The sequence below is a fragment of the Pelophylax lessonae genome (genome assembly GCF_965119305.1).
Source record: "Pelophylax lessonae genome assembly, contig: HAP1_SCAFFOLD_146, whole genome shotgun sequence".
NCBI classification, from domain to species: Eukaryota; Metazoa; Chordata; class Amphibia; order Anura; family Ranidae; genus Pelophylax; species Pelophylax lessonae.
In genome coordinates, this window is record NW_028120134.1 from 4,961 (window position 1) to 16,721 (window position 11,761).

The 11,761-nt window shown below is 49.0% G+C and overlaps 1 protein-coding gene across 1 annotated transcript; it reads left to right on the top strand.

Annotated features, from left to right (window-relative positions):
- Positions 1–1,222: 1,222 nt before the first annotated feature.
- LOC309543504 (ATP-binding cassette sub-family C member 8-like) lies at positions 1,223–10,174 on the top strand (the record flags this gene model as incomplete). The annotated part of the gene is made up of 5 exons (XM_082275979.1): positions 1,223–1,227; positions 1,270–1,373; positions 1,613–1,746; positions 1,840–1,902; positions 9,953–10,174. 5 exons carry the CDS (start codon positions 1,223–1,225, stop codon positions 10,088–10,090), a joined length of 444 nt encoding a protein of 147 aa, XP_082132105.1. The 3' UTR covers positions 10,091–10,174.
- Positions 10,175–11,761: the final 1,587 nt, after the last annotated feature.

Consider the following 11,761-nt stretch of genomic DNA (forward strand, 5'->3'; position numbering starts at 1 on the left):
CTGTGCCGATTCCCAGTGTGTCAGTGTCTTCCCAGTCTGTATCTAAGGTATCGGTTACTAAGAATGTGTCCAATCTTTCTGTGTCTATGTCTTCCAAAATTGCAGAGGCGGCAAGAGGCGCTGATGCAGGGGTATCAAGTACAGTGCCAGTCCCCTCCCCTAGACATTGCAGGGCTTCTATTAGGGACCATGGGGTGCAGAGGAGTGGGGAGAATGGTGAAGAGGCTGGCCTGGTGGTAGATAAGGTAAGGGAGAGTGGGGGTGAAGGGGAGGGTAAGAGTGGGGAAACTGTTATTTCCAATTTGTCCAAGGGGGATGTGGAATGGTTGGAGGAGAAAAGAAAGAAGGGCAAAAGAAGGAAAAAAAAGTGTTCAGCTACCCACAGTCCTGAGGTTTTGCCTTTGACAAATAAGTTTGGGGTCCTGTCAGATGATGACGATGAATGGGACTCGTTGAGTACAGAATCTTCTATGGATGATGAGTCGCAGGGTGCAGTGAAGCGCACTGGTTCTCCAGGGGGAGAGAGTAGTCAGGCTAAGAAACGGCTGCCTCAATTATCTGTTAAAAGTGGCAACCAATAATGTTATCAGCTGAAAATCAGTCATAAAATATAATTTTTGATAAAAGGTTCCATGTATGGTGACGTTTCTTAGTCTGGCTCTCTCGTAGGGTTTATGCTGTGCGCAATTTGGTTTATTTATTTTCTTGTTTTGTATAGTTATTTTCAATTATTTTGTAAATATGTTATTTATAATTTATTTATTATGGTTTTATTGTATATAAGTTGATTGATTGTAAGAATTTCCAATAAACAAAATTAACCCCTCATAATGGGCACAGCCAGTGTACAGACCCAGGAACTCAGCACAGGGATGGGGGGAACCCCTCATAATGGGCACAGCGGGGGGTACAGACCCGGGAACACAGCACAGGGATGGTGGGAACCCCTCATAATGGGCACAGCGGGGGTACAGACCTGGGAACTCAGCACAGGGATGGGGGAACCCCTCATAATGGGCACAGCGGGGGGTACAGACCCAGGAACTCAGCACAGGGATGGGGGAAACCCCTCATAATGGGCACAGCGGGGGGTACAGACCTGGGAACTCAGCACAGGGATGGGGGAACCCCTCATAATGGGCACAGCGGGGGTACAGACCCAGGAACTCAGCACAGGGATGGTGGGAACCCCTCTTAATGGGCACAGTGGGTGTCATACTATATGATGTCATGTAATACGTAGTGATGTCATATTCATTGTCTCTGCAGGTTCAATCTGGATCCGGAGAATAAATGTTCGGATTGTGTCCTGTGGGAGGCGCTGGAAATCGCTCAGCTCAAGCACGTGGTGAAGGCTCTTCCTGGCGGTCTGGGTACGTGACGGGGGAGGGGATTGGTCTGCAGTGATGGGTGTGTTCTGGTAGTTCCCATTGGTCTGATCCCTAAGTGATGCTCCAGGAATGTCGCTATGACATCATGAGACCGGTGATATGTGATGTGATGGGCGGTTCCTGTGGTCTCTTGGTGGGCAGTTCTCCATCTTTCATACAATGTTCTATGGGGGAGGTATTAAAGGGGCGGAGCGCTGAGCTGATGCTCTTTCCTCCCACAGATGCCCTGGTGACGGAAGGCGGGGAGAATTTCAGCGTTGGGCAGCGGCAGCTCTTCTGTCTGGCCAGAGCGTTCGTCCGGAAGAGCAGCATCCTGATCATGGATGAAGCCACGGCCTCCATAGACATGGCCACTGTACGTATCATGGGGGAGGGGGGTGCAGGGTGGGGCGGGGACAGGGTGAATGAGCCCCACATGTACACTCTAACCTGTCCTTCTATCTGGCAGGAGAACATTCTACAGAAGGTTGTGATGACGGCTTTCCAGGAGCGCACCGTCGTCATCATAGCGGTAAGTTCTGAAGATTGCTGACCGCGGTCTATCCACCAACCACGACCAGCGTTCTGGATGAACGGAAGAATCTGATTGGCTGTTGTGGGGAACACGGACAGTCTTCCTTCTAGACTTTTCCATGACAAATCCCACCAGATGAGGGTGGGTGGTCTCTATTACCAATCACATCAAGTCCCAGAGCAGCCAATCAGATTCTTCCTTTCATGCCCTGGAAACATGAGAGCTGGGATGTTATTGGCTATTATAGCTCCTCCCCCAGTTCTTTACAAATTACTTCTTGCGACGGCACCATCCCCCACTCTGCTTGAGTGCTTCTGTCAGTATACGGCTTCCTCCGGTCTGAACATAGATATCCGATATTATAGCCGCAATATACAAGATTAGCCGACCAATAGCGTGTATGAGATCTGGAACTCAGACTATATACCCCACAGGAGGACACCCCCCGATCATATTACCCTAACACTGCATACTGTATACATAATATATACCCCACACCCCCCTCCTGATCATATTACCCCAACACTACATACTGTATACATAATATATACCCCACCCCCTCCTAATCATATTACCCCAACACTACATACTGTATACATAATATATACCCCACACCCCCCTTCTAATCATATTACCCTAACACTGCATACTGTATACATAATATATACCCCACACCCCCCTCCTGATCATATTACCCCAACACTACATACTGTATACATAATATATACCCCACCCCCCTCCTGATCATATTACCCCAACACTACATACTGTATACATAATATATACCCCACACCCCCCTCCTGATCTTATTACCCCAACACTACATACTGTATACATAATATATACCCCCACCTCCCTCCTGATCATATTACCCCAACACTACATACTGTATACATAATATATACCCCACACCCCCCTCCTGATCATATTACTCCAACACTACATACTGTATACATAATATATACCCCACCTCCCTCCTGATCATATTACCCCAACACTACATACTGTATACATAATACATACCCTACACCGCCCCTCCTGATCATATTACCCCAACACTACATACTGTATACATAATATTTACCCCACACCCCCCTCCTGATCATATTACCCCAACACTACATACTGTATACATAATATATACCCCACCCCCCTCCTGATCATATTACCCCAACACTACATACTGTATACATAATATATACCCCACACCCCCCTCCTGATCATATTACCCCAACACTACATACTGTATACATAATATATACCCCCACCTCCCTCCTGATCATATTACCCCAACACTACATACTGTATACATAATATATACCCCACACCCCCCCTCCTGATCATAATACCCCAACACTACATACCGTATACATAATATATACCCCACCTCCCTCCTGATCATATTACCCCAACACTACATACTGTATACATAATATATACCCCACACCCCCCTCCTGATCATATTACCCTAACAATACATAATATATATCCCCCACCCCCCTCCTGATCATATTACCCCAACACTACATACTGTATACATAATATATACCCCACACCCCCCCTGATCATATTACCCTAACACTACATACTGTATACATAATATATACTCCACACCCCCTCCTGATCATATTACCCTAACAATACATAATATATACCCCCACCCCCTCCTGATCATATTACCCTAACACTACATACTGTATACATAATATATACCCCACACCCCCCTCCTGATCATATTACCCCAACACTACATACTGTATACATAATATATACCCCACACCCCCTCCTTATCATATTACTATACATAACATAAGCTGACCACCTTGACAATCAGGGATCTCATTCCAGATCAGATTTGCTGGCATCGAGCTCATGAAGTACAATACACATTATTATAAGTGTAATCACATCCCCTACAGTAGACAATAGGTGAGTTAATTAGCACATTTACCAATGTGTGGAAGACAGGTGGTTGAGCTGATGATATTAGCATCTGCCAGGAGTCTGACTGTGTGGGGCAGTTCTTATTGGTAATGGGCAGCTAGACCCTAACAGGAACCCCCGGCCTAAGTCCGAAGTAATGTTACTTTGGATTCAAGTCAATGTCTCCCCAAGGGTCCCCCCAGCATACACCCCCCACAAAGAGCAGTGTTCCCTTAAAAGCCAGGGCCTATAGTCAGTAGGCAAGATGATTCATAATACTGGCGTCCCCAGAGGGAGAGAACAGGAAGTGAGAGGAAATCTCCCTGTAGCACTACTCCCAAGGGAGCTGCTGAGTGTGGGTCCCCCTGGGTTACCGCTAGCAACAACAGTACCTTTAGACAAGTGTGAGCTCCTCAGACAAGGACCAGTCCAGTTTCTTTGGTTTTTAGGGTTTATTTGAGAACTTGGATGGGGGAACGGAGAAGTGGGATCCTCCAACAACTGAACTCTGCACAATTAGGCAGGGAAGGTCACTGAGAAATGCTGCTTGATGGAGCGTCAGTGAAGCGTTCTTTACTGACGCTGGTCACAGCTCGGCCGCTTACTAGAATTTCACCTCTGACTGTGGAAGAGTCCTTTGAGCTTCCTAAGGTATTCCTTCCTGAGGTGGCTGAACGCTTCAGGGCCCTTCCTGGCACCCTCTTTACTCCCCAAAGTTCAGGGCTTTAACACTTGGCACCCCCTTTACTGTATACTCCCGGTTAGCCGGCTCCTGGATCCCCCTTGACCTTCTGGAGTGGTCCCCTCTCCTAGGCAGACCCCTGGGCAGATCTTGAGTACTCATGACACTGTTTTTCCTGAAGATCTCAGCAGCTCCACTCGTTCAGCAACTCCGGATCCCTTGCAGCCCAGCTCAACCTCCCCTTAGGCCGACTGCCTGGACCACCTTCACCTCCTCCTGGGACTGATGCTCCCGCCAAAAAGCACTCATCACATGTTCCCTCAGGATTATTTCCAATCCCAGGGTACATTGCTGCAATCACCGCCCACTGGAACAGTCATAAACCCTGATGTGCTATTGGCCAGGTTTCCTCCACTGTCCAACCAGGTCCCTCATTGGATACAGTGGGAAGACTCCCCAGACTCAACAGACCACACCTGGAAGCATGTGACAGATTAGCTAACTGATCCGGCCCCCCTGATAAGCAGAGAGGGCCACATATATGCAATTTCCTAGCACCTACCTAGGAGGGGGCTACATCCCCCTAGAATGGGAAATTCACTCCTGGAAGAGTTCTCATGGGAAAAGGAGTCTCCACTGAAGCTTTATCACCAATCCTTGTTTCTACAACAACCCAAAATGTTCAAAATCCAATTGTCTCAGGGACAATAGTGGGGGAAATCTTCTCAACAGACATGAAAACCAACCTTACAGGGGGTTACTCTTCCCTATTGTGAGGGACCCCGGTACTCACGAGGAGTATGTCCGCCATATAAGATTCCCTTGCCTGGTACCGGGACAATCCAAAATCCCTCAGTCCACCCAGTCACCTGTCAGGACACAGTGTAGGAAGGCGCAAAACATCAACTGTTTATTAAAACACTCTGGGGACACGCCCCCTTCTTTGCATAATTACACAGGGCGGGGTAACCTGTACATCCAATCACACGAGACACAGGGCGGGGTAACCTGTACATCCAATCACATGAGACACAGGGTGGGGTAACCTGTACATCCAATCACATGAGACACAGGGTGGGGTAACCTGTACATCCAATCACATGAGACACAGGGTGGGGTAACCTGTACATCCAATCACATGAGACACAGGGTGGGGTAACCTGTACATCCAATCACATGAGACACAGGGTGGGGTAACCTGTACATCCAATCACATGACACACAGGGCGGAGTAACCTGTACATCCAATCACATGAGACACAGGGCGGGGTAACCTGTACATCCAATCACATGAGACACAGGGCGGGGTAATCTGTACATCCAATCACATGATACACAGGGCGGGGTAATCTGTACATCCAATCACATGATACACAGGGCGGGGTAATCTGCACATCCAATCACATGATACACAGGGCGGGGTAACCTGTACATCCAATCACATGATACAAAGGGCGGAGTAACCTGTACATCCAATCACATGAGACACAGGGCGGGGTAACCTGTACATCCAATCACATGAGACACAGGGCGGGGTAACCTGTACATCCAATCACATGATACAAAGGGCGGAGTAACCTGTACATCCAATCACATGACACACAGGGCGGGGTAACCTGTACATCCAATCACATGAGACACAGGGCGGGGTAACCTGTACATCCAATCACATGATACAAAGGGCGGAGTAACCTGTACATCCAATCACATGATACACAGGGTGGGGTAACCTGTACATCCAATCACATGATACACAGGACCGGGTAACCTGTACATCCAATCACATGATACACAGGGCGGAGTAACCTGTACATCCAATCACATGACACACAGGGCGGGGTAACTTGTACATCCAATCACATGATACACAGGGTGAGGTAACCTGTACATCCAATCACATGATACAAAGGGCGGGGTAACCTGTACATCCAATCACATGAGACACAGGGCGGAGTAACCTGTACATCCAATCACATGAGACACAGGGCGGGGTAACTTGTACATCCAATCACATGAGACACAGGGCGGGGTAACCTGTACATCCAATCACATGAGACACAGGGCGGAGTAACCTGTACATCCAATCACATGAGACACAGGGCAGAGTAACCTGTACATCCAATCACATGAGACACAGGGCAGGGTAACTTGTACATCCAATCACATGATACACAGGGCGGGGTAACTTGTACATCCAATCACATGAGACACAGGGCGGGGTAACCTGTACATCCAATCACATGAGACACAGGGTGGGGTAATCTGTACATCCAATCACATGAGACACAGGGCGGGGTTACCTTTACATCCAATCACATGACACACAGGGCGGGGTAACCTGTACATCCAATCACATGAGACACAGGGTGGGGTAATCTGTACATCCAATCACATGAGACACAGGGCGGGGTAACCTGTACATCCAATCACATGAGACACAGGGCGGGGTAATCTGTACATCCAATCACATGAGACACAGGGTGGGGTAATCTGTACATCCAATCACATGAGACACAGGGCGGGGTTACCTTTACATCCAATCACATGACACACAGGGCGGAGTAACCTGTACATCCAATCACATGAGACACAGGGCAGACAGTCTTATCAGCAGGAAGGACCGCTGGAGAAATCCCCCCTCCTATAACTATCAGTGATTTCATTATCCTGTAAGCTGCTTCACATAATCATACACTATATTACTGGAGCACTGCCCCCTAGAGGACTGCTGAGAATTTCACGTTTTGGATCCCCCTGGGTTACCTATAGTAACAGTCTATGGAAACGTATCACTTTAAATGCTTGGCTCAGACAATGAACAGTCCGGGGGATTTGGTTTTTGGGTTTTATTTAGAACTGGGATGGGGGAAGGGATGAGTGGAATACTCCAACTATGAACTATGCACAAATCTGAGGATAACTATCTGTAGTGTGCGGCAAGGCCGCTGCTTCACCTTACCACTGAAGTGAAGATAAAGAATATGATCCTGTTATAATTTCTCTTCAGGGTCCTAGCTTGGCACCCCATTTCTCACTCGCTGTGTGTGCTAGCCCCTGTCCACTGGAGCGGTCCAATTCCTGGGCAGACCCCTGGCAAGCTTCCCGGTACTCACGGACACTGTTTTTCCCAAGGTTACTCCGCTTGTCAGCATCCACCGGACCTCCTGGCTCCGCACTTCTGGCTCACTAGGCCGACCGCCTGTGACTACCTTCCATACAGACAGAAGGAGAGACCAACGTCACCCTCCTCCTGGGACCTGGATTCCCGCCCAAAGACCCCCTGTCACATGTGTCCTTGGCTCTTATAACATATCCCAGGATGCACCACTGCTTGTGCCAACCCACTGAGATAGTTACAAAAGCCTGTGTGTCCCTGGCTGGGTTTCCTGCACTGTCCAACAGGCTCCCCTATTGGTGAACTGGCCACACAAAATATTCACACTTTGGGCCCAAAATTAGACATTGTCACTCAGGGGTGTACTCACTTTTGTTGCCTCATGGGCATGGAGTTCACCAGAGCTTCACAGGTTGTCACTGGAGTCCTCTTCCCCTCCCCCATGATGACATCACAGAGCTGGTAGATGTTAGAGACCTTCCCCTCCTCCACCTCCTGTTTGAGGATCCCCACAGATGCTCAATAGGGTTTAGGTCTGGAGACGCTTGGCCAGTCCATCACCTTTACCCTCAGCTTCTTTAGTAAGGCAGTGGTCATCTTGGAGGTGTTTGGGGTCGTTATGTTGGAATACTGCCCTGCCCCCCAGTCTCTGAAGGGAGGGGATCATGCTCTGCTTCAGTATGTCACAGTACATGTTGGCATTCATGGTTCCCTCAATGATCTGTAGCTCCCCAGTGCCGGCAGCACTCATGCAGCCCCAGACCATGACACTCCCACCACCATGCATGACTGTAGGAAGACACACTTGTCTTTGTACTCCTCACCTGGTTGCCCCCACACACGCCTGACACCATCTGACACCAAATAAGTTTATCTTGGTCTCATCAGAGCACAGGAGATGGTTCCAGTAATCCATGTCCTTAGTCTGCTTGTCTTCAGCAAACTGTTTGTGGGCTTTCTTGTCCATCATCTTTAGAAGAGGCTTCCTTCTGGGATGACAGCCATGCAGACCAATTTGATGCAGTGTGCGGCGTATGGTCTGAGCACTGACAGGCTGACCCCTCCCCCACCCCTTCAACCTCTGCAGCAATGCTGGCAGCACTCATACGTCTATTTCCCAAAGACAACCTCTGGATATGACGCTGAGCACGGCACTCAACTTCTTTGATGGACCATGGCGAGGCCTGTTCTGAGTGGAACCTGTCCTGTTATACCGCTGTATGGTCTTGGCCACCGTGCTGCAGCTCAGTTTCAGGGTCTTGGCAATCTTCTTATAGCCTAGGCCATCTTTATGTAGAGCAACAATTCTTTTTTTCAGATCCTCAGAGAGTTCTTTGCCATGAGGCGCCATGTTGAACTTCCAGTGACCAGTATGAGAGAGTGAGAGCGATAACACCAAATTTAACACACCTGCCCCCCATTCACACCTGAGACCTTGTAACACTAACGAGTCACATGACACCGGGGAGGGAAAATGGCTAATTGGGCCCAATTTGGAGATTGTCACTTAGGGGCGTACTCACTTTTGTTGCCAGCGGTTTAGACATTAATGGCTGTGTGTTGAGTTATTTTGAGGGGACAGTAAATTTACACTGTTATACAAGCTGTACACTCACTACTTTACATTGTAGCAAAGTCTCATTTCTTCAGTGTTGTCACATGGGAGGGGTGTACTTACTTTTGTCAGATCCTGTATATAAAATTTTTAGATAATATATCGGATGTTGTACGGACGCAGAGTGTGGGAGGGGACGGATTGGCTGGGATGGCCCCCACCCTGCGGAGGTGACACGTTCTGCATTGTGTGTCATGGCGCTGAGATTGCGGGATCAGACGGGAGAATTGGGTCAGGGCCCATGTGATGGTGGGGGAGGGGAGAGGAGGGGGGGGGGGTGTCACAGATGATGTCACATCTCACTCTCTACAGGAATAACACTCAGTGACAGAAGTCTCACTTATTCCGCAGAAACCTCAATGTCTGCTTGTAAAGCGCTGTAACCCATGGCATCCCAGGAGGCAAATCAGTTAACGACTGCTGCTGATTGGTTGCTATGAGTTACCCCACTCCACACACGGCCTGCCAATCAGATTCTCCCATTCCTTATCACCCGTTCTCCAGACAACAGACCGCTGCGCTGCGTCCGTCAGATATCTAATAATAGACGAGCCGCTGACTAATCACTGTGCAAATATCCACCCTGTGCCAGTCACTGAGTATACACGCCGCTTCCTGACCAGTCACTGAGCAGAGTGCCGTCAGTGACCAACCTCATATTCCATACATCTGATAATTGTCTAATATCATCTCTCTCTCCCCCTCTGTTTAGCACCGGGTGCACACCATCCTCAACGCAGACATGGTGATCGTCATGAAGCGCGGCGCCATCATGGAGTACGAGAAGCCGGAGGTGCTCCTGGAGCGGGAGGACAGCATGTTCGCCTCCTATGTCCAGGCTGATAAGTGATTGGTCGGATGTTCCCTCCTATGTCCAGGCTGATAAGTGATTGGTTGGATGTTCTCTCCTATGTCCAAGCTGATAAGTGATTGGTCGGATGTTCCCTCCTATGTCCAGGCTGATATCTGATTGGTCGGATGTTCCCTCCTATGTCCAGGCTGGATATCTGATTGGTCGGATGTTCCCTCCTATGTCCAGGCTGATAAGTGATTGGTCGGATGTTCCCTCCTATGTCCAGGCTGATAAGTGATTGGTCGGATGTTCCCTCCTATGTCCAGGCTGATAAGTGATTGGTCGGATGTTCCCTCCTATGTCCAGGCTGATATCTGATTGGTCGGATGTTCCCTCCTATGTCCAGGCTGGATATCTGATTGGTCGGATGTTCCCTCCTATGTCCAGGCTGATATCTGATTGGTCGGATGTTCCCTCCTATGTCCAGGCTGATATCTGATTGGTCGGATCTCTGTACATAGAGTGTAAATATCGCACAATATCAATTCTTTCATAATAAAGATTTTCGCTGATTTTTCCATGAAGACGGTCTCTGCGTCATTCCTCCAATTATGGGGGGGGGGGAGGGGATGTATAGGAGTGCGGGGCCCCTCCTGGAGGAATGTATAGAAGTATATCGGAATCTGGGGCCCCTGCTGATCCCCTGGAATTATCTCTGCGGGGCCCCAGACTCAGGCAGGTAAAGAATGTTCATCCAATGTATATGAAGCCGGAGCACAGCGGGGGATTGGCAGACACTTTCCTCATTGTTGGGTGTGATGGGGGAGGGGGGGTTACATTCTCAGCACGGTGGGGGGTGGGGGGCTCCGGATGAAGATCGGTCAGGTGTGGGCGGCACTTCTCACATTTCATAAATGCTGAGATGTGAAATCTGAGAAATAAATGCAAAGAAATCATCTCCAGGAATCCCCCCCCCCCCCCCGGGAGACCTTCCAACACACACACCATTGTACAGATTCTCCCCCACTGATCGGGGAGATGAGCCCCCCCCCCCACATACACCCAGATCTGTGACTGAGGGGTCCCTGTTCCTATGTGTGACCTCCGGGGCCCCTCCACCTTCCTTTCTTAAATCTCAACAACTAGGGGACCCCTCAGTGGGGGAGGGGGATCCCCCATACATGAATCTGTCAGTCTGTGGGCACCAGAAATGGATCAGACAAAACCAAGGAGTGTGATTGGGCCCTGGAGGATAGGAGACCCCCCCCCCCAACACAGAGATTCCAGTTCAGGGTGGATGGTGGACAGCCCAGCAGATTCCAACTTCTGCATGAAACCACCCCCCCCCCCTCCAATGACCGCATTGTATGGATTCCATCCTCTAGATTATGGATAATGCAGCAGAAGGAGTGAGACTTGGAATGTCACAGCTGAGTGATGTTGGTTCTCACAGGACAGGTGGTGGAACATCTGCTGCATTCTCTGTAGGAGGAGAACGATCGATATTGTGAGAAATATGAGAAAACGTGACTGCTGATAAATATAGAACAAAATGCAGCAAGAAGGAGGGAGACTCTTCACCAATCTATAGAAAGTACCGGAGTCCTCCCATAACTGCGACATCAATGCAGGGGGATTCCACCACCATTCTATTCTACAGAGGATCAATAACACCCTCATCATCCCCTATAGGATCGTCCATCCCATATACATCCTCTACACGATCAA